A 22442-nucleotide genomic window follows, 5' to 3' on the forward strand; every position below is an offset into this window, starting at 1 on the left:
AGTTGAGTCAATGCAAGTTACTGCACAGTAACTGTCCGAAAGCATGTTCTGACTAGAGATAATGGGAGTAATAACCCCTACAGAACTCAACCAGTTAATCAATCTTATAGTTCTACCGTCATAAAAACAGGCCATTAATTAATTGATTTTAGCTGAGTGGTACTGCCATTTTGAATTATCCTGTTGCATTTGTTCTCTTACCCACCTGAAACAGGAAACTGACTGGACAAAGAGTGCAACTTTAGTGGAGCCTTTATTTAGTAGTGTCCCTTACCCATTAGATACTAGTTTGATTCTTTGGCATGGGCCTATCTTCCCAATTCTAAGTAATGACGTACAGGGAAGAGCAGACTGGACTGTAAGAACCAAACTCTTCTTCTGAATGTCTCGTATGTACTTGTCTCTCACCTGGAGCGGAGAAGCTCAGGTACTTCTGTTTTGCTGTGTCTTTGGAGTCATAGAATTTCAGCACATCTAGTACAGCCTGAGGGTTCTTCTTCTGCTCTAGCTTGGTGATATTTGAGGTCTGTAGCAATCGAGCCCATTGCTCTGGCATTCCCTGAAACAGGAGACAACCTTAATACGTAATATTTTTAAGTCATTTAAAAAAAAAATTGGAATGGATTTTCTTTCCACATGTGAGCATTAATCTGTGATTCTAAGTGACTCAAATGTGGTGGGGGTTTCAGTCACTGAGTTCAACATGTGTAGGTGACAATATAAACCAAGCCTTCAGTTAAGCTAGCACAAACATTCAACAGCTCTATCAGGTCTTCTAGCCTACTGGGGCACTTCAGGAAGAAGTTGTGTTCCTCGCAGCCTCCTGCCCCTACACACCCCCTTCTCCTAGTGAGGTACATTAAATCAGCATTCCCCATTCATCACTCAGTCTGATTTTCTATGTATATATCTATTGTAAATGGAAGTGAACTAATCAAAGGGGCTACTTCATTTTTCTACAGGCTAATAGGAATTCTCACTAAAGTTTCTCCCATGTGGTATAAAGTAAAGCATTAGGATTCCAGTGACTAATATTAAACATTTATAGTGAAGTAACACCTAGAGACCAACGAAGGTCTTGGTGTGGCAGGCATTGTAAATGACTTGTGACGGAGATCAGGTTTCAGAGTAGCAGCCATGTTAGTCTGTATCCGCAAAAAGAAAAGGAGGATTTGTGGCACCTTAGAGACTAACAAATTCATTTGAGCATAAGCTTTTGTGAGCTCACGGAAGCTTATGCTCAAATAAATTTGTTAGTCTCTAAGGTGCCACAAGTCCTCCTTTTCTTTTTGTGACTGAGAGTAACAGATTAACTTACACCTTATTCTTAAGTGACACATTCTCACTTCAGCAAGGAACCCTATGGCTTTCTCAACAGCTCTAGGACAGGTATACTTACAGTGAATTCTCCAGTAACAGCATCAAAGCCAACATGGATGGTGTGTTCAAAGTCTGATGGAGGAGAAATTTCTGGCCTTTCCTTTTCCTTTTTCTTGCTTCCTAAAACACGACATTGAAAACCATCCACTTAAATTCACAGAACATTCAGTCACAAGATAGAAGATCCCCAAGATCCCTGTTTAATACAATGATAATCTTTGAGCAGTAATATATTCTTTATATTTATTCTGAAATTTGGACACGAACATTTCATAAATGCATGGAGCACACTGTCCTGCAACATTTTAATTTTAGTTTAAGTTTCAGTGTAAGAACTGCTAACTCATTGCACTGAAAGTTATTATTTATATTGTAGTAGCACTCAAAATCTGAATCAGAATCAGGACCCCATTGTGTCAGGTGCAAAAAAAAACCAACACTAAGTCTCCAGCCTCAAAGAGTATCTCATTTAAGACAAAATGCCAAAGTGGGTGTAACAAGCCACAGAAGGGGAAAAGGGTGATGAATCAGAAAGATTAATAGGTATAAGATCATGCAGTTAGATAGATGAACTATGTGTACAGCCATATTCAGATTCAGTTACATTTTTAAATTAGCTATTTTCTTAAACAAACTATTAGATTATTTCCATTGCTGTCTAATTTTAGGCATTTTACAAAAATCTTTGCCTCTTCCCTTTTTGTTTATATTTTTAAATTAAAATACTAAATACAAATCAGTTCCATCGTTGCCCCTTTTTTTTAAGCTGGCCGTACTCTGCTCAAGGTCCACTTTTATATTATCTCCTCCACAAACTCCAAGTCTCCTTTAAACTAAAAAATATACCCACAATTAAGTTAGTGACACCACAGGAAAGCCAGAGGCACTTACTACTGCTTCCACAACCCTCTTCTTCCTCCCAGGAAGAGTATGTGTCCTTTAGTGGTCACTCCCTAGTGTAGGGAGAAATGAGGGTGGGTGAGGCTTTCATGATCTCTTTGAAGAGAGGGGACTGGGTAACAGGGCATGGGGGAGCCTGACCTACCATCAGATATGTTCAATGTGTGATCTCGGAAACGACTGCAGATTCTGACACTAGGTCCACTTACTGATAAACAGCTACATTTATTCTAGCGCATAAATCCAGTAATAATACCACATTGTGCTTATTATAATAAATGAAGTACAGTGCATTCACAGCACCGATTGTTAAATACCTATTTCTGTCTGACTTAATTATTGCTTTACAAGTTTCCAAACAAAATAAGCTTCTCAGTGAAGGCGACACTATAAGTTTTAAAATAAACATTGCAGCTCAATTTACATTTACTTTGTTTTAAAATCACCTTAAGATGAAGGATTATGTTAAATTTCAGTCCAGGAAATTAAAAAAAAGAAGTTATAAGCAACTCAAGTAACACCACCTCAACTTTATCTGTAATTGTCTTTGGAGATGCAGAAATATGGGGAACAGCACATGCTAGGGTTGAGCAAAGTGGGCCAGACAATGGTTAATAAAAATAAGACTTTATCCATTGGGGTTTCACAGTTGGGTATTCACTCAAATATGGAGCTATCTGAGGATTTATTTTTAATTACCAGCTTTTACTGTATTTCCAATTGTACAGACCCTCACACTAACAGGAAAGGAAAGAGGGAATTAAAGACTATACTTAGAACTGAAAAGCCATGTGGCCTGCCTACAGCTGAACAATACATTGGAAGACATTGCTGTTATAAACAGGATATCTTTAATATGGCTGCACAGGTCTGGAAGCCAAAATGTAAATGGATTGTCAAATGCTCTTATAAAGAAAAATACTTCAACTACAGGATTAGGAAAACTGGATTATCTCTTTATTTGAAAGCATTAGAGAGCATCACTCCTTGCCCAACCTTTTGCTGCTAATTGTGCGGAAACAGAAAATGACTTATGTTCCTCAGAAAGACTGCAGGTTTGAAGCATTTGATGGCTTCTAGAGGACATAACTTGGTGTTCAAATCCCCAGGCATGTGCTACACAAATAAACCCTTCTTCTTTCAATCAAATACACATCTGATTAGTACACTGGGCAAAGACTCTAAGAACCATTGCTCCACCCACATGAACAACAAACCACAGAAACACTTTAAACAAATGCAGGCAGCAGAACTCAGCCAAGAGGCTGGATCAATGAGTCATACTTTGGCAGCAGGTACTTGAGGCTCAATTAACAAGGCCACTGTGAGGCCACACTATTTCTGAACCTCTGATTATATTTGCATTACAGTTCTGTATTTAAAAGGGACTTCCTTTAGTACAGCGTGACTCCTTTGTTTCAAACCACAAATCGGTTTAAGATATGGTCGCTTATTCTCAGCGCTAACGGGAGCTTAGAGTGTTGCAGAAGTAGTAATGTTCTGGAGAGGAGGGAGCACACCTCAGGCCATTTTCCAATTACCCTCATGGTTGAAAGGCTTGAGAGCAAGACATGTACACAGCACTGCTCAGATGGAGGTTAAAATACAGGATCTTTCAAGGTGGTGCTAATGGGGAGCAAAACAAGCAGAAATGTAAAATCCTGGAGAAAACCGAAAAGGAGTACTTGTGGCACCTTAGAGACTAACAAATTTATTTGAACATAAGCTTTCGTGAGCTACAGCTCACTTCAGAAAACCATAACAGCTGATTATAAAATATCAAAACACACTAAAAATGCCCCAAATTACACTGAAGGAATCTTGGCTTAGCCACTAATAAATATTCCACGCAAGAAAGCCAGCAAATACGCATAGTACACATTAGCATGACCAAATGTCTGGAGCCAAAGTGTAGAATGCTTATTTTCCTATTGCAAGTTTTTAACACTATATACAAAGCCAAGTAATATGGCAAAAGAACTGCTGCAGTTTCTGGCTTGCATGAAAACATGACACAGTACGTCCTTGGACTTATTCCAAGGACGATCACTTAAAAAACCAACAAGTAGAATACCAACGCTGAGCGAACACACCAAAGGCGCTATAGTTATAGTGGGGTGTTGGAATTAAAGTTGAGAGTCAATTACTTTTTAAAAGACAATTAATTCTACATGCTCTACATCCTCACACCGACTCGGATTGTCTTGAAATTTGCAGTCCCTCATAGAGGTGAGGGGTAGGGTTAGTGCTCCAAATCTGGGATCTTGAAAAACCCAGCATTTTATAAAATCACTTGGTTCTTCTAATTTGTTTTGTACACACCTTAAACTAAGGCTCTGATCTCCCACAAACCGATTTCAGTTGCTCAGGATTTACCTCAGTAAGGCACGCAACTCACTATCCCTCTGAGCGCTATTCAAGTAACTCAAGTTGTGTAGCTTAGATCGACTTTCCCCTTTAGAGTAGACAAGGTCTTAACTGTTGAGGGCTTGTCTACACAGGGAAACTGACCACCACAGCTGCTGGATGACTTTCTTGTCTGGACACTATTCCAGAATAAAAGTGACCTTATTCCAGAATACATACTCCACTCCCAAAAATATACCAGTTAATGCCTGTTATCCATTGTAGAGAAACTCCAGAAGAATACTGAAAGCTATTCTATGAATATGCATGATCCTGCCTCTGGGGTTTCTTCTAAGAGGTAAAGCATAGTCACGAACTGACTGCTATTGGAACAGACAGATGAGTGAAGAAAGAACTGCCTTAGGGGAAAAGACTCAATATGGTGAATAAATTATTAGAGGAAAAAAGTCTTTCCAAGCAATGTGATGAAACCTGTGTCAGCATGACTGAAACAGTGCCGCTGGGTATATCAGGCATAAGAAGAAGCAGGGAGGGGAAGAGCAGAACCAGGAGGCATTAGGAGGAAATATATTAAATGGAAGTAAAAACAGTGAGGCTAAAACTGCGTTCCTAGTAATAATACCAGATAGTAACATGTTACTGTAGACCAAGGGTGGGCAAACTTTCCGGCCCGAGGACCACATCGGCATTGCAAAACTGTATGGAGGGCCGAGTAGGGAAGGCTGTACCTCCCCAAACAGCCTGGCCCCTGCCCCATATCAGCCCCCTCCCACTTCCCACCACCCTCAAAACTCTCAACCCCCGCCCTGCTCCTTGTCCCCTGACCACCCCCTCCCAGGACCCCTGGCCCTAACCACCTACCGGGACCCCAACCCCTATCCAACACCCTCCCACCCCCCGTGCCCTGATTGCCCCGACCCCTATCCACACTCCCTGACAGCCCCACCAGGATTCCCATGCCTATCCAAGCCCCCTTGCTTCCTGTCCCCTGACTGCCCCCGCGGGGGCCTCCTGCGGGCCCCCCCACCATACTGCTCAGAGCAGCAGGAGCCACAGCCAACCACACCGCCCATGCTGCCCGGCAGGAGCGGTGGGCCACAGCACTGGTGGCGTGGCACACTGAGGCTGCAGGGGAGGGGAGACAGCAGGGGAGAGGCTGGGGGCTAGCCTCCCCAGCCAGGAGCTCAGGGGCCAGGCAGGACAGTCCCGTGGGCCGGATGTGGCCCACGGGCCGTAGTTTGCCCACCTCTGCTCTAGTCCCTCACCCACAAAATCCAACCACACTGATGGCAATACATTTAAAATAGCTCTATTTTAATGTCTAAATATTTGCTTCTCTACAGTGAGGATTTCTAATTCTCAGATATTTGTACATACTTTAGTATTTTTAAACACATGCTTAGCAGATATAGTAATCTCCTAAGGAGAATACCCAGGCAAAAAAATCAATTCAATTCTAAAAGGTTCAGCAATATATTATGTCTAAAGGAGACTCAGATTACACTGTGTCAGGATTTACTTGGTATATATCCTGTTAGCAAATTAATTTGCGATTTTAATTTTTTTCCCTACAGTTCTGAAATGCGGGGAAATTTAAGTTAAGGCTAAAACAAGCTTCCAGGGCTGTAACTTATTAGGCTTTGGGAAGATCTTGATCAAATACAATTTTATAAATGGGGTGCATGTGGAAGAGGAAAGGCTAGTTCGTTATTTATTTGCATTGCAATGGCACACAGAGGCTCCAAAAGGAGACCAAGGATCAGGAACCCACTGCACTATACATGCATGTAACATAAAGGGCTTATAACCCAAGTGTAGGACTAGAGACAAAAAGCAGACACTATGAAAAGTAAGGGGAACAGAGGGTAAAAGGAGTTTTTTGAAGGGTGATTTAAGATGGTAGAATGGAATTTTATTTTGGAGGGGTTTTCTACCATCTACCAACTTAGTTTTAGTGTTTCTCCCTGCAACACTCCACGTTCAAGGGCCTCGAGATGCAAAGGAAAGTTTCCTCTTAGCCAAATCAAACGTGTGTTCTGGACATTAGCACTTCCTTAAAGGAGGTACCATCTGCAGTTGGAAAGACTAGAATAATGAGATCTGATACTCAAGTCCATGATATGAAGATTAGTGTGTGTTTGCAACACTTGCACAGCCAAATGAAAGAGCAAGGAGAAACGTATCCACTACTCATGGAAGATGGTTTTGTCTGCTCTGAGGTATCTTACCTTTCTCAGTGCCAGAGAAGATGGAGATGATTTTGTTCCTAGGTTTTCTCTCTTCTGGTACAGACGGCAGAGGTTTCAAGCTGTGGTTGGTAGACAACTGGTCTTTGCCCCCTGAACTGAAGATAGTACTGCTCATTCGAACGGGAGGGGCTGGTGGCTTATCTTCCATTTCTCCGTTATCAGACATGGCTCTTAATGGCTAGACAAAACCCTGAAATGGAAAATAGGAAACAAGTATAAACATGACTGGCAAACGTAAGGTAACAAAAACACTAGAAACAAATGCTGGATTCCTTCCAAAATTACCAGAAAAACTTACTACAAAGGATGCACTTCCTCTTGAAGGTGTATTAGGCATGTTAACTAAGCTAACACCATCATCTAAATCTCCAAGTCTTTTCTTATCCATTTTATAATTAGGCTTGGAAGGATATTTTTATCTCTAGGTGTCCTAAATGTCAATTTCCCCGTACACAAACTGACAAATATATTTTCATCAATAATAAAAATTTACAGATAGGCAAAGAAAAATGCTGCTTGAGTACTTAGAGTTTGATTTAAGCATATTTGCTTTGTATATTTTGAAATGTGGTGTTGATCATTTGTGTTTCAACTGTTATAAAGTTTTAACCTTTTGAATCTCAACATCTACTGTTAAACAATTGTCTGACCCCCACCATAATTTCCTGCAACTGTGAAAATTTAAATCAATAATCAAAATGCTTAAAACCAAACATCAATATCTCTTGAAATTTTAAAAAATTGAATTTTGCCAAGCCTATTTATAATGCAAGCTCTTTGCGGCAGGGACAGCATTTAGATCTCACACAATGACAAACACTTAGCTAACACTAAAGTAGACATTGAATGAAAATAGTGTTCCTCCTCTCTGCCTAGAAGCACATTTGCTACTACCTACTTTTGAATGGCCTACTTTTACATATTCTGACTACCTTCTTGGTACATCAGACTGCAAGAGAAGTCCCAAAAGTAAACCATGTCAAAAAGTCAAACTAAACAGAATCACAGAAGACAGATATGGAAAAGACCAATTACAATAATTCCAGCAGCCACCACTTATGAATGATACAAACAGAAAGACCTTTTATATGCGCCCTAGAAGCAACACCTCCAATACAAATCCCTTACAAGACACACTACCCCTATTCAATGGAAAAGGAATGACTGAAAGAAAACCTGGCCAGAAAAGCTACCATGTTCTTCCAAAATAACCATTGGTTAAATGTGACTGAACTCTACCTCAAAAGCAAACCTTCAGCTGTCTTATGGATGAGGCTGGAAGTGGCTTAATATACATCAGTAATAAATGTCATCTGAAACCAGCCAGTTCCACTACTGAAAGTCATTTTGCCTTCATTTCCCAGTTGTAAAATGGGTCTTCTCACCTCTGGGAAATGCTTCAAGATTCTTGAATGAAAGGTGCTCTCTCAGCAAAATGTAATTGACCCAGACTGAAAAGCAGCTATGATTACTGAAGCATTTAGCATCCAATACCGAAACATTGTCAATTAAGAAAATATTCAAACTTGGGAGCATGCTGAAACAATTTTTTATTGTTCTTCAGCAGGAAATTTTATGTGGTAGGATTTCCACAAGCAATAGCGATAATAGCCTTGAATATCTACAGTGCCTTTAATTCAGCTGGATCCCAAAAGGTTTGATTGCTTGAACTGACTGTACAATGTACACATTTTATTTAAAGAAAAAAAAAAGCATTAATGCTTTAAGATGAAAAATCTGCAAATGAACAGTTAGAGACCCAGACAATTCAATTTTCCCAGTTCTTAAACCTTCACTCACTCTCATCCCAGAGTTACATTGCCTAAAATTTGCAAAAGTATATTCATAATTACTAAGAGGTTGTTTGAAATGTTTTTTTTTTTAATAAATGAGATTTGATACTCTAGTAATTTGTTAACCTGATTTTTGTGGATAAGAATTTTTGCAAATTGTAGGAGGTAATGTTAAAATTGGGTGGGCGGTACAAACCAGACGGGATGAACACAAGATGAAGAAGAATTAAAAGCAGCGAGCAACAGGAAGGATCCCTGAACTGTTAATTGCCCGAGAATTTAGCATTTTGTTTTTTAAGAAATGTTTAACCGTTAAAGTAAATAGGAGCTGCTCAAATGACAAGACAGAGCTTCTTGTCTCCTGCAAGACAAAGAGAAACCAATGCTCTTAGCTTCTTGATTATTCAAGTAATTGAGACAATTGAGCTAGAACACAGGCACAATGTTGAGGGCTACTAGTGCTTGGCTGCTACTGGGGTTCTTATTAAAAAAAGTGGTGGTGTCCTTATGTTCAAATGCCTCCATTAATACTAAAATGGAGAAAGGCCAAGGAAAGCCAGCACCTAGGTGAGAAGTTCCACATTTGGGAAAACCTACACAGGATTCCCCCCCGCCATAATAGCCTGCTGATTTTTACAGTCTCTACTCATAATGAAATATGGAGCAAACTAATAGAAAACATACACTGTGAATTAAAGTGCTTACTAAATTGCATTTTGGTGATAACTGAGAAGCAAATGGCTCCCTCATTATTCCTGCAACTCTCTCTGTCTTCACTAAGAAAACCATGCCAAGCACCTCTCTTCTCCCTCCCCAAAACTGTGTGAAAAATGGATGCCCCACTGGTCTTCACCCAGTTCAGCAAACTGTTAGCAAACTTTACTTACACTGGTGCAGAACTGGACTGATCCTAGGCACACCAGTAGGGCAACTATTTTCAATGACATTTAAAGGAGTCAGGGTAAAATGTGTACGACATCTTTTATCAACACATCTTATTTTCATATCACAGATATTATGCTGCATAGCATCTTTGTACGTTGACATGTTCTTGGCAGAGAAACTATAAACTGAATGCCATCATCTAGCCTCTCACCAATGAAGGCTGTATAGTGCCAGTTCCTAACTACTAAACAAAGCAGGCTCACTTCAAAGACCACAAGAGTGTAATGTCATATATCATGTACTCTGAAATAGAGCGTAAATTGTTGCCATAAATATCTAAGCAATATAGTTTCTCTACAAATATCTTTACAATGCCAGTTAGTACTATACAAGGGTCCAGTACCTTAACGGTAAACTGGACAGTTGCTAGTTGTCCCTCTCTATTGAGAGATTGACGTGGGACAGCTGTCAATGCTGTGTAATATCTACCTAGAAGAATCTGTCTTCAGACACTTTTCTCTGTCGAGGTAGGAATAGATATGATTGCAGTATCTGAATACAGTGGAGATTTAGTAGTTTAGATTCAAGTGACTTTTTCAAAGCCCAAAGGTTTGCTGAGTTTATCGATGCGTTCAGATTTTTGTAGCTGTACACAGGACCCTCTGTATTTTCCAACATGTACATCCTGAGGCAACAGAATTCCAAAATTTCATTATTTCAAGGTAGGGAATCATAGAATATCAGGGTTGGAAGGGACCTCAGGAGGTCATCTAGTCCAACCCCCTGCTCAAAGCAGGACCAATCTCCAACTAAATCATCCCAGCCAGGGCTTTGTCAAGCCTGACCTTAAAAACTTCTACGGAAGGAGATCCCACCACCTCCCTAGGTAATGCATTCCAGTGTTTCACCACCCTTCTAGTGAAAAAGTTTTTCCTAATATCCAACCTAACCCCCCCCCCCCCACACTGCAACTTGAGACCATTACTCCTTGTTCTGTCATTAGCTACCACTGAACAGTCTAGATCCATCCTCTTTGGAACCCCCTTTCAGGTAGTTGAAAGCAGCTATCAAATCCCCCTCATTCTTCTCTTCCGCAGACTAAACAATCCCACTTCCCTCAGCCTCTCCTCATATCTCATGTGTTCCAGTCCCCTAATCATTTTTGTTGCCCTCTGCTGGACTCTCTCTAATTTATCCATATCCTTCTTGTAGTGTGGGGCCCAAAACTGGACACAGTACTCCAGATGAGGCCTCACCAATGTCGAATAGAGGGGGACGATCACGTCAATCGATCTGCTGGCAATGCCCCTACTTATATATCCCAAAATGCCATTGGCCTTCTTGGAAAGTAGGCACACTGTTGACTCATATCCAGCTTCTCATCCACTGTAACCCCTAGGTCCTTTTCTGCAGAACTGCTGCCTAGCCATTTGGTCCCTAGTCTGTAGCAGTGCATGGGATTCTTCCATCCTAAGTGCAGGACTCTGCACTTGTCCTTGTTGAACCGCATCAGATTTCTTTTGGCCCAATCCTCTAATTTGTCTAGGACTCTCTGTATCCCTCCAGCGTATCTACCTCTCCTCCCAGTTTAGTGTCATCTGCAAACTTGCTGAGGGTGCAATCCACACCATCCTCCAGATCATTTATGAAGACATTGAACAAAACCGGCCCCAGGACCGACCCTTGGGGCACTCCACTTGATACCAGCTGCCAACTACACATTGAGCCATTGATCACTACCCATTGAGTCCGACAATCTAGCCAACTTTCTATCCACCTTATAGTCCATTCCTCCAGCCCATACTACTTTAACTTGCTGGTAAGAATACTGTGGGAGACAGTGTCAAAAGCTTTGCTAAGGTCAAGGAACAACATGTCCACTGCCTTCCCCTCATCCACAGAGCTAGTTATCTCGTCATAGAAGACAATTAGATTAGTCAGGCATGACTTGCCCTTGGTGAATCCATGCCGACTGTTCCTGATCACTTTCCCCTCCTCTAAGTACTTCAGAGATGATGAGTGTACACAAAGATTTTGTGGGAGCTACTGGTTCTAGCAAAATGGAAGGTCTTCGAACAGCATGAATCCCTATTAAAGGGACAGTGCAGAGCAGGAGAAAAAACTGTATGTAGGCCTCTTGATAGTGCCAGATCTTATGTGCCGGGAATAAATGACATAGGTGAAATTCAAGGGGCCTGTTCTCTATGGAACTTGGATAAAAATGTGCATATCTGTGGTAGTGAGGATACATGGAGTCACAACCCTAGTGCTATTGATTCGAGGACACCCATTTCGCAGAAAACAGATTTTATTTTAAATCCCTTTTTAAAACCAATTTACCACCACTTGACAGATGTCTGTATGGAATGTTGTTAGAATAAAAATGAGACGTCAATTTGCATAGGCCTCATTGTTTTCAAATATTGTCAATAATTATGTGTGATTGAAGACATGCCAAACAGAGCTAGTTGAACATTTTTCATTTGAATGATTTTCTGACAAAAATGCCTCTTTTGGAGAACCAAAAGTTTCTGTGGGAAATGTTAGTTGTGCCAAGAAATTCAAATTTCTGCTGGAAAAATTGAAATGGCAGATCCCTGCCAGAAAGACACTTGTCAATTTCACTTTCCCCCAGTGAAACTGACAAAAAAAAGCTTTCCTGGAAGGCCAAGGCCCCGATCCTCTACCTCCTGTGTCCCTCTGTCATCACCCAAGCGAGGCTCTGAGTGGCCAGGCTCTGCCTGGGAATGAAACTGACAAGAACCATGCAGGCAAGCAGCCAGGAAGGCAAACATTTCTGTTTCAGTTCTCCTGAAAAAGGGACTTTTTCTTGAAAACCCTTCTCAGGAACAAATACAGCTGCTGGAGAGGCAAGGATCTCAGCAACTCAGGCTTCCCTCTCTGCTCCAGGGCTGGAGATGCACAGGATAAGCTCTGTGATTGACAGACTGCTGTGAACAATAGAAGCTTCAGATATGTCAGTAACTTCTCCTTAGCTAGGCTCCTCAGTACATGCTTTGAGGGTAATTTACTTCAAGGTTTTTCTTCAAATATTCTGTCTGGTACAGAAAGGAAGGCCATACTCTCCTTTTTGTAAAGGAGTTGTACTACCTGCCATTGCTGGTTCAGATTTTCTTTCAATACTGCTGTTTTCACACTTGAAAAATTAATGTAAAGCAGCAACGGCGGGAGATGGGACACTAGAGGGTGAGGGCTTGACTTACTACAGAGAATTACTTCCCAGGTATCTGTGTGGTGGGTCTTGCCAAATTGCTCAGGGTCGGTCTAATAGCTATATTTGGAGACAGGAAAAAACGGTTACTCACTTCTTGTAACTGTTGTTTTTCAAGAAGTGTTGTTCATGTCCATTCCAATCAGGTGTGTGCGCACGCACATGCACAGATGTTGGATCATATTAAAGTAGTTCTGTATTAAAATCACAAATGAGTTTGATTCCCCACAGTTTAAATTCCAGGGTATGACTAATTAAGAGGTCTCTTGGTTTTTGGTACTGTTTCTCTCCCTCTCTGTGTGAAACTTGCAAGCTGCTAATTGTGTTAGTACATTCTAAGACAGTCTGTTTTCAAAGCAATTCTTTGCAACAACAACTACTCACACAGAGAGAGACTCAAAGCAATACTCTAACAGAAAGAGCACCCAGAGACTCCCTACCCTTTTGTTGTATTCATCTCGCTTTAACAATTGTGGTTAAAATAGAGAAAGAGGATTTATGCGGATGGATGTTTGGTGCGGAAATAACTGAATGATCAGGGAGATGCCAGCCTAAGAATCCAGTGTCCATCAGCTGAAGAAGGCATCAAGTGGAAATAACCAGAGGACCCCCCGGAGGGCAGACTGGAATCCACCCAACAGCCTCAAGAATGGGAGAACCAAAGAACAAGGTAACATCTGGCAGCAGGGAGCCGTCAGGAACGTGCTATCTGCTGATTGATTCAGCAACAGCATGATGAAGCAATTCCCATAGACTGGCATAGGAAGAAATTCCTATAAAAATGGACTCTAGAAAGTGAGAACTTTGGGGTCTGATTCTGCAAACCAACTTCCAGGAGCATCAAATGAGCATCTGACAAGGCCCTGGCTCCCTCCTCATGTCCAGGCCACCTGGCCAGTGGCTTGGCATGAGCAACTCTAAGGCTGGTAACTATGATAACAACCTTGCAGAACCTCTGTGTGTGTGTGTGTGTGTGTGTGAATAAATATGAGATTGAATGGAATGTTATAGCTCTAACTAACTGCTTGCTAGGATTCTTTCTGTATTCACAATAAATGTGGCATTTTGCCTTTTCCCCTTAATAAGATCCTGCTGGCTTTTATTTTATTGATATAATACAGTGGCTGGAAGATTTTTCCCCATAGCAGCATCTGTCGGGTTGGTCTGGGCGCTCCCTGGAGTCACACCTTCATGACGCTCAATATAGAGCCCTGCCGACCAGCTACCCCTTCAGTTCCTTCTTGCCAGCTACTCCGACAGAGAAGGAGGGTGGGTATTGGAATGGACATGAACAGCACATCTCAACGTTACTGAGAAGCGAGTAACCATTTTTCTTCTTCAAGTGCTTGTTCGTGTCCATTCCAATCATGGGCCTCGCAAGACAAAGTTCGGGGGTGGGATTGGAGTTGTCCACGGACTGGAGTACTGCTTGTCGGAAGGCCGCATCATCTCTGACCTGCTGGGTGACCACATAGTGCACGGCGAAAGTGTGTATGGAGGACCATGTCGCTGCTCTGCAGATTTCCTGGGGGGGGAATCTGAGCCAGGAACGCTGTAGATGAAGCCTCACCCTGGTGGAGTATGCAGTGATCGGAAGTGCAGGAACACCTGCCAGGTTGTAGCACTCACAGATACAGGACACTATCCATGACGAGACGCGTTTGGATGAAACAGGCTGACCTTTCATCCTGTCTACCAACAACAACTGCACCAATTTTCCGAATGGTTTAGTTCTCTCAATGTAAAAGGTCAGAGCCCTGCAGACATCCCGAGAGTGGCCGCTTCCACTTGGGTCCTGGAGTGGCCTTTGGTCAGCTAGTCATCAAGGTACAGAAATACCTGTACTGCTCCCTGCCGCTGGAATGAGGTTTAGAGTGGAAAACCAGGATGAAGATGTCCTGGTTGATGGTGAAACTGCGACACAACCTTCAGGAGGAAAGCAGGGTGAGCGTCTGAGCTGAACTGTGTCCTTCTAGGACACGGTGTAGGGAGGGTCTGATGTTAAGGCCCTGAGCTCAGACACCCTCCTGGCCGAGGTTATTGCTACCAGGAATGCCACCTTGTAAGAGAGGTAGAGCAGGGAGCATGTTGCTAAAGGCTCAAAGGGGGGCTCCCCCATGAGCCTAGAAAGGACCAAGTTGAGGGCCCAAGCAGGGACCGTTTGATGGACGTGAGGGTATAACCTGTCAAGCCCTGTTAGGAATCGGCTGACCACAGGGTTAGCAAATACTGAGCGGCCCTGCACGCCTGGGTGGAGGGCTGAGATGGTGGATAAGTGCACCCTTCTTGAAGGCAACGAGAGACCCTCCTGCTTCAGATGGAGGAGATAGCTTCAGTGCTGCACATTCTGGACTAGCGTTGGGGGCAAATGGCGCAGCACCAACCAGATTGAAAATCTCTTCCACTTGGCAAGGTACGTGGCTCTTATAGAGGGTTTCCTACTGCCAAGGAGGACCTGTCTAACCTGGTCTGAACAGGAAAGCTCCAACGGATTTAACCACGGAGCGTCCACACAGTGAGACTGGAGGTTCGGGTGTTGAAGACGTCCATGTTCTTGTGTGAGAAGATCTGGGGAGAGCAACAAGGTAATGGGGGCTCCCACAGACATTTCTAGGAGGGATGCGTACCAGTCCTGACAGGGCCAGGCCGGTGCTATCAGTATGACCCGAGCTTGATCTCTGCGGATCTTGAGCAGCATCTTGTGAACGAGCAGTATTGTTGGAAAGGCGTATAGGAGAGAACCTCCCCAATGGAGGAAGAACGGATCTGCACTGGAGCCTGGGCTGTGATTCTGGAAGGAGCACAACTGCTGGCACTTCCTATTGCGTCACATGGCGAAGAGGTCTATCGGGGGAACCCCCACCTCTAGAAGATTGAAACTGTGATGTCCGGGTGAAGGGACCACTCGTGGCTGTGGAACGACCTGCTGAGGTGGTCCTCCAGCTCGCTCTGTACCCCAGGGTGGTACAATGCCTGAAAGTGAACTGAATGTTCTACTCAAAAGTCCCACAGCATGAGGGCTTCTTGCCACAGGGGAGAGGAGCGTGCACCCCCATTTGCTGATAGAGAACATTGCTGTTGTATTGTCCGTCATGACTGAAACACATTGTCCAGTTAGGTAAGGGCAGAATGTCTGGCATACTAGGCACACCACTCTCAGCTCTCTGACACGGATGTGGAGACCCAGATCTGCCTGCGACCAGAAGCCTTGAATTCTGTGGTCTCCCAGATGAGCTCCCCAGCCCAAGTCTGATGCGTCCGTCACCAATGATGGAGATCGCTGTGGGGCAGCAAAGGGAACCCCTGGGCACAACTCCTGAGCGTTGATCCACCACCGGAGTAGAGGACCGGGCCAGGCAGGGTCGCAATCCTGTCCAAGCTGTCCCAGGCTGGGCAATACACTGACGCGAGCCACGACTGGAACGATCAAAGCTTGGCTTGAGTCTGGCATGCTGCACCATGTAGGTACAGGCAGCCATGTGTTAGAGAAGTTTCAGGACGTTTCTTGCTGTAGTGATGGGGAACTGCACGAGGCCTCAGATTATGTGGTTGAAGGCCTAAAAGCTCACCTGTAGCAGGTATGCCCTGGTTTGGGTCGAGTCCAGCACTGCCCCATGAACTCTATCCTCTGGACCGGAGACAGTCGATTTTGCTTCATTTAGGAGTAGACCCAGATTGTCGAGGGTGGCTCTGATAAATGTGACCTGAGCTTCCACTTGGGTCCTGGAGCGGCCTTTGATCAGCTAGTCATCAAGGTACAGAAATACCTGAACTTCGTGCCTCTGCAAGAATGCCGTGACAACTGCCATGCACTTGTGAAGACTCAAGGTGCTGCTGACAGGCCGAATGGGAGAACAGTAAATTGGTAGTAGGTACTGTTGACCACAAACCTGAGGTACTTACAGTGGGGCTGAGAGATTGTGATGTGAAAGTATGCATCCTTCAAGTCGAGGGCAGCATACCAGTCTGCTGGATCCAGTGAGGCGATGGAGGCCAAGGAGACCATGCGGAACTTGAGTTTCTTTACAAACTTGTTGAGTTCTTGCAGGTCCAGGATTGGCCTGAGGCCGCCTTTAGCCTTCGGTAATAGGAAATACGGGAATAGAAACCCTTGCCCCATGCTCCTGAGGAACTGCCCCTAGTGATAGGAGCAACTGCACCTCCTGAATGAGGAGTTGCTCATGAGAAAGGTCCCTGAGGAGGGATGGGGAAGGGGGGTGGAAGAGCAGGAGGGCACAATTGGATGGAGTATCCCCTCTCTACCATTGAAAGCACCCAGCGGTCCGAAGTGATACGGGACCATGCACGGTAGAAAGGGGACAGTCGGGAGGAAAAGGTAAGGCAGGGTAGATCCAGTCTCTGATCTGGTGTGCCATCCTCAACAGCACCTTCAAAAGGCCAGTTTAGGGTCAGAGGGCGGCTTCTGCTGGCCAGAGCCCTGGCCTGAGAATGGGTGTTGCCTCCTCCTTCCACTCCTGTTCCTCCTCCGAGAATCGTCCTCTCGATTCTGTTGATGGAATCTCAGAGGATGTTGTGGTCTGAAGTGTCTTCGCTGTGTGGCAGGAGTGTGCAGGTCCAACGACTTGAGAGTGGCTTGTGAGTCTTTCAGGTTGTGTAGCCTCTTGTCTGTCTTTTCAGAAAAAAAAAGTCATCCTCAAATGGGAGGTCCTAAATAGTCTGCTGGAACTTGGAAGGAAGCCCTGAGACTTGGAGCCAGGTGCCCCTCCTCTTGGCTACTCACATAAAAAACTTACTTTACACTGTATACTCCTGGGGGAATTCTGCACCACTGTGCAATGCAGAAGCAGAAATTAACGTTGCGCAGACTGAATTTCCTCCCCCGCCCCCAAAATGGGCTGCAGTGCTGCTAGCGGCCACTAGGGGTCACTGGACTCAGCAGATCCCAGCTTGCACATGGAAGACACTGCTGTAGGGGGGAGCTAGAGAGTTCCTGGCAGCTGAAGTTCCCAGCATGCCCTGAAGGAAGGAGAGGGCAATGTGCAGGAAACTGTGCAAACCTAGGACCAAGCATCAGGTTGTTTCTCCCTCTGAATCCCTGGGCTTGTGGGGGTAAGGGGGTGGGGGCGAATGGGTGTCTGGGCAAGAGGGGCCCCCACAGCTGGGCTGTTGCAGGGGGCCTGCAGTTGGACTGTGGGGAGGAGAGGGTTCGGGTGTATTGGCTGAAGGGTGGGGGGACGGACAGAGAAATAGTAACTGGGTCTCATAGAGGTTTCTTGAACTCTCTACTCCCTTGGAAATTTGTGTCTCTGTCTGTATTATTACATATACATACATACATACATACATACACACACACACACATGTATATTTGCTAACAAGTATTTTGAAATAAGTTACCAAAATAACTAAAACTGGCATGATTATGTAATGTTATTTTGAAAAATAACATTTACAGATTCTAAAAATATTGTGCGCAGAATTTTAAAATTTTTAGCGCAGAATGCCCCCAGAAGTAACTGTACTAAAATATTTAGCCTAGAACTACTTGTTTCTTTTTTTTTTTTTTGGCAGGGAGGGGGAGAGATGGGGACTAAAGCAATCAGGGTTAGGGGAATAGAGCACTGGGAAATCCTCAAGACCATCCATTCGATAAGAAAAAAGGCACTTTAAAAATGACAGAACAGCAGCTGTGCAAATTCCTTAGATCTCCTCTTCTGAAGCCCAGCTGATAAGCTGTTAGTTTTGTTTTTTTCCAGAGTACTTGAAAACACCCAAGACTTTGTCCGAATGAGGGATGTGCAGCATTTCAGGAGGAAAATGATCCCAAGCAACATGGTGGGGAGCAGCAGGAAGAGCAGAGCTGCAGACCAATGTGACAAAAGCAGAACAGAATGGCAGAGTGAACAGTGCATTAGTGTTAAATTAGCCACCCAGGTTTAGCCACTTGCGATTATAGCTCAAGTTTTATGAACATGACTTTTTTCACAAGAAATGTTTAATTTTTATTAAATCAATTTTTATCAAAACCTTTTAAAGTCACAAAAAATGTTTAAACAAATATGGGTCCATTTCAAACCCTGCAAAATGGAAACAATTTTGAGTTTGTGATTTTTTAAAAAAAAAAATTTCCACTCACAACACAGCTCATTTTATGATACATGTAAAAGTGATTTTTATTTTTATTAATGGTTAACATTCATGCTGAAAATCAGGTTTACATTGAAGGGGGTGGGGTGTGAACTCTCCTTCCCTATTCAGCCTGCAGGGAAACAGTTTGCACAGAGGCAGGAAGTGCTTTCGAAACCACTGCAGAGAGGCTGGCACTCTGTACAAAGGCTGGAGCAAAAACTGTTGAGTGCATGCAAGATCTGCAGTCTGCCGCTAGCTCTTCTTCACCCACACCTCTTGCCACTACAGAAGGGAAAAGGTGTCTCACTTGGCATAGCTGTTCTTGCATCACCACAGCTGGCTTGCTGAATCATAGCTTTATGGATATGATTGCAAGAAGCATGAAACAATTACAATTCTGACACTTACGAGTAGTTCTTGAATACTGGCAAAACAGGAGCCTAATTCATATTTCTGTGCGACTTTTACCCAGATGGCTTGAAGATACTTCAGTAAGGCACATGAGATTCATATTAATTAGACTTTTTTCCTAACTTCCTGAAATCTCAGACAAGTGGGCCTGTTAGGTCTGGTGAAGAGATGACTGTGGAAAACGGCGCAGGCTGCAGGGATGTGCTGGCTGCTGCTTTCTGTGGCTCCCATTGACCAGGAACAGCGAACTGCGGCCACTGGGAGCTGCAGGGGGCCATGCCTGCGGACGGTCAACATAAACAAAATGTCTTGCAGCCCTCCAGCAGATTACCCTGATGGGCCGCGTGCCGAAGGTTGCCGACCCTTGTTATAGTCAATTATTGTACTAGACTTTTTTTCTCTGTGGGAGGAAGAGGGTTTGAGAACCTGTTGCGTAACCCAGTTCACTCAAGAGACAAATAGAAGATGTGTCGAATATAAAAGTAATAAAGATGAAAAGCTTGAGAAGAATTCTGCAGCATTCTCAGGAGTGTACTACTGATATCAAAGATTATATCAAATAGTGTACTGGTATAGCAAGCTTGTCTGAACACACTCACCTTGATATAGTCCTCTTTTTCTTGAGTGTAAAGTGGGTGGTTTCCTGGGAAACTTGTTAGGCATAGCCCTTAATTGTGTTGGCCCTGAATTCTTTTGAGACTGGCTTTGGTTTGCATTGGTTTCTGAGCTCACATGCCATCCTTTTATGGTTTCCACCTTTGCAAGTGGGTGGGTCATCATGTTTGTTACTGAGGTGGTTCCTGGGATACAGAACTCCCTCCACACTAGAAACCTCATTTGGTTCCTCTCCACTTTGAAAAGGCAGTTTTTAAAGCTATTTTCAGAATAACTTAGTATCCCTATATTTATCTCATTCCCCTGAAATCCATTTCTCTCCTTTATTAAACTGGAAATATGACACTTGTTTTGGAGTGCTTGTACTTCAGCAGGATTTATGTTTTAAATATACTGCACTGTGTTTTATCCTGTTGTATAGCATCCAAGGATTTGGGCAGAGGTAGAGAGGGGAAGAAGCTATATACATATAATAATTTCAGAGAATAAGTATTGAAATATTAAAGCTTTCACATTATAAGCCAAAAATTGTTAAAAACCCAAGGAGGGTTTTTATTTTTATAGTGTTTCAACAGTTCTATTAAACGAATGTCTAAATCAGGGGTCTCAAAGTCCAGGCCCGCAGGTGATCTGCAGCCTGAGAACCTCCCCACTGCGGCCCACAGAGGAGACACGCATGCAGATACACTGCTGGCAATGTCTACTGCAGGTGCTGCCCTCCACAGCTCTCATTGGCTGGGGGAGAGGGACAGAGATACCATCAGTAGTCACCTGGCAAAGTCAGCCATGGAGGCAGCATCACTTTTTCCCCACAATGAAAACAAACAATTCAAAATACCGAACACAACTATCTGATGCACACCTTGCTGCAATCCTGAAGGTTTCAACTGCTCAGTCACTGAGACCAAACATCAACAAACTGACAGAACTGAAGCATTGCCAGGTGTCTGGCAAACACTAAAAACTCTCTGGCAGGTGAAGAATTGTATAAAGTTGTATGACAGTTTTATTATTTATAAGAAATTCAAAATAAAAATTACAATATAAATGTTTTCTTTTCTGAACACCATCTTCAGTGATATTATTGGCCTGCTGGGAGGATTTGAGGACTGGCACTGGTCCTAAGGTAAATTGAGTTTGAGACCCCTAGTCTAAATGATTAGAAAGAAGGACTGGAGGAAATGTCTTATAAGGACTGGTGTGTAGTAAACTGATTTAACACCGAGTGAGAATCAGAATGCAGTTCATGTTATAGCAACACTTGTTCAAGTTCTGGTGAGATAATTATTCTCAGTGCTCCAATCCACGTCTTCAGTGATTCTGATTGACAATTCCTTCATACCCCTTTGTTTATTGCTTTTTGAGAAACAATCTTCTCAAAAAAAAGTTTCCTGAATGGGATAAGGTCTGATTTTTTTTGTTTGTTTATTCTGGAAGGGAAAGGAAAAAAGGTAAAGTTGGTGGCAGACCTTCGATAAGCAGGTATAGATGCTGTGTGATAAATGCTTCCAATCTTCATTTTGGGGCCACTGGTTTTATGAAAGATCTTCGTAGACCAAACAGTTTTTCAGTACAAAGCAAAGTGCAGAGTATGTATATGCACATATATTTTTTAAAGGCTTCCACTGAGCAATAAGTTTCCCTTGAATAGTTCACTTAGTACCGATCATAGCTCACTTCCTCTCTGGGATTAGCTCAAAGCAGTTTTCGGACAAGTTTTTATTTCAGCCTGTTACACCTAGCCACAGCTCACTTCCTGCCCCATCACTAGCAAGCATGTTAGTACAGTAGCTAATCAATTTTAAATGACTTACTCACTCTAGAGAAATTCTAATCTGGTTTCAGATGAACCAATAAATTCAGATTGCTTCATACCAAAAGCAACACACAAAAAGGAACTATTAAAAGCTGAACAGGTTGGTTTCATAAGATTCCTTCAGCTTGATCTGTAGGGGTCCAAAAACTATACTAAGAGTCCAAATTCAAGTATTTTCAAGCTATTTCTACCTTTTAACTCATCAGAAAATTTATTAAAAAACATACTAGTTGCACACATAGAATTGCATGTATCCAGACTTGGGAAATCTGCCGTTGAACTTGCCAAACTGCCAAAATGGAGCCTGTGAAAAGCAAAAACGAGAATAATCTTGACAACAGTCGGTAGGAGTCAAAATGGTAATCCACTCCTGTCAGGGTTCCTTCCCCACTCTGAACTCTAGGGTACAGATGGGGGGACCCGCATGAAAGACCCCCTAAGCTTATTCTTACCAGCTTAGGTTAAAAACTTCCCCAAGGTACAAACTTTGCCTTGTCCTTGAACAGCATGCTGCCACTACCAAGCATTTAAAACAAAGAACAGGGAAAGAGATCCACTTGGAGACGTCTTCCCCTCAAAATATCCCCCTAAGGTCTACACACCCCCTTTCCTGGGGAGGCTTGAGAATAAAATCCTCACCAACTGGTTACAAAATCATCAAAGACCCAAACCCCTGGATCTTGGAACAATGGAAAAATCAGTCA

General features: G+C 43.2%; 1 protein-coding gene across 4 annotated transcripts in view; it reads right to left on the reverse strand.

The window, feature by feature from the left end:
- The window catches only part of PAK2 (p21 (RAC1) activated kinase 2), a 76202-nt gene that overhangs the window by 26835 nt on the left and 26925 nt on the right, over positions 1 to 22442 (reverse strand). For all 4 annotated transcript variants that reach the window (XM_073360381.2, XM_073360382.2, XM_073360378.2 and 1 more), the window contains 3 exons: positions 6876 to 7086; positions 1400 to 1500; positions 409 to 559 (listed from right to left, as the gene is read on the reverse strand). In XM_073360381.2, the coding sequence (XP_073216482.1) occupies positions 409 to 559; positions 1400 to 1500; positions 6876 to 7062 (439 nt within the window). In that variant the 5' untranslated portion in view covers positions 7063 to 7086. The remainder of the gene's footprint in view (positions 1 to 408; positions 560 to 1399; positions 1501 to 6875; positions 7087 to 22442) is intronic.

The sequence above is a fragment of the Lepidochelys kempii genome, chromosome 9 (genome assembly GCF_965140285.1).
Source record: "Lepidochelys kempii isolate rLepKem1 chromosome 9, rLepKem1.hap1, whole genome shotgun sequence".
In the NCBI taxonomy this organism is placed as follows: Eukaryota; Metazoa; Chordata; order Testudines; family Cheloniidae; genus Lepidochelys; species Lepidochelys kempii.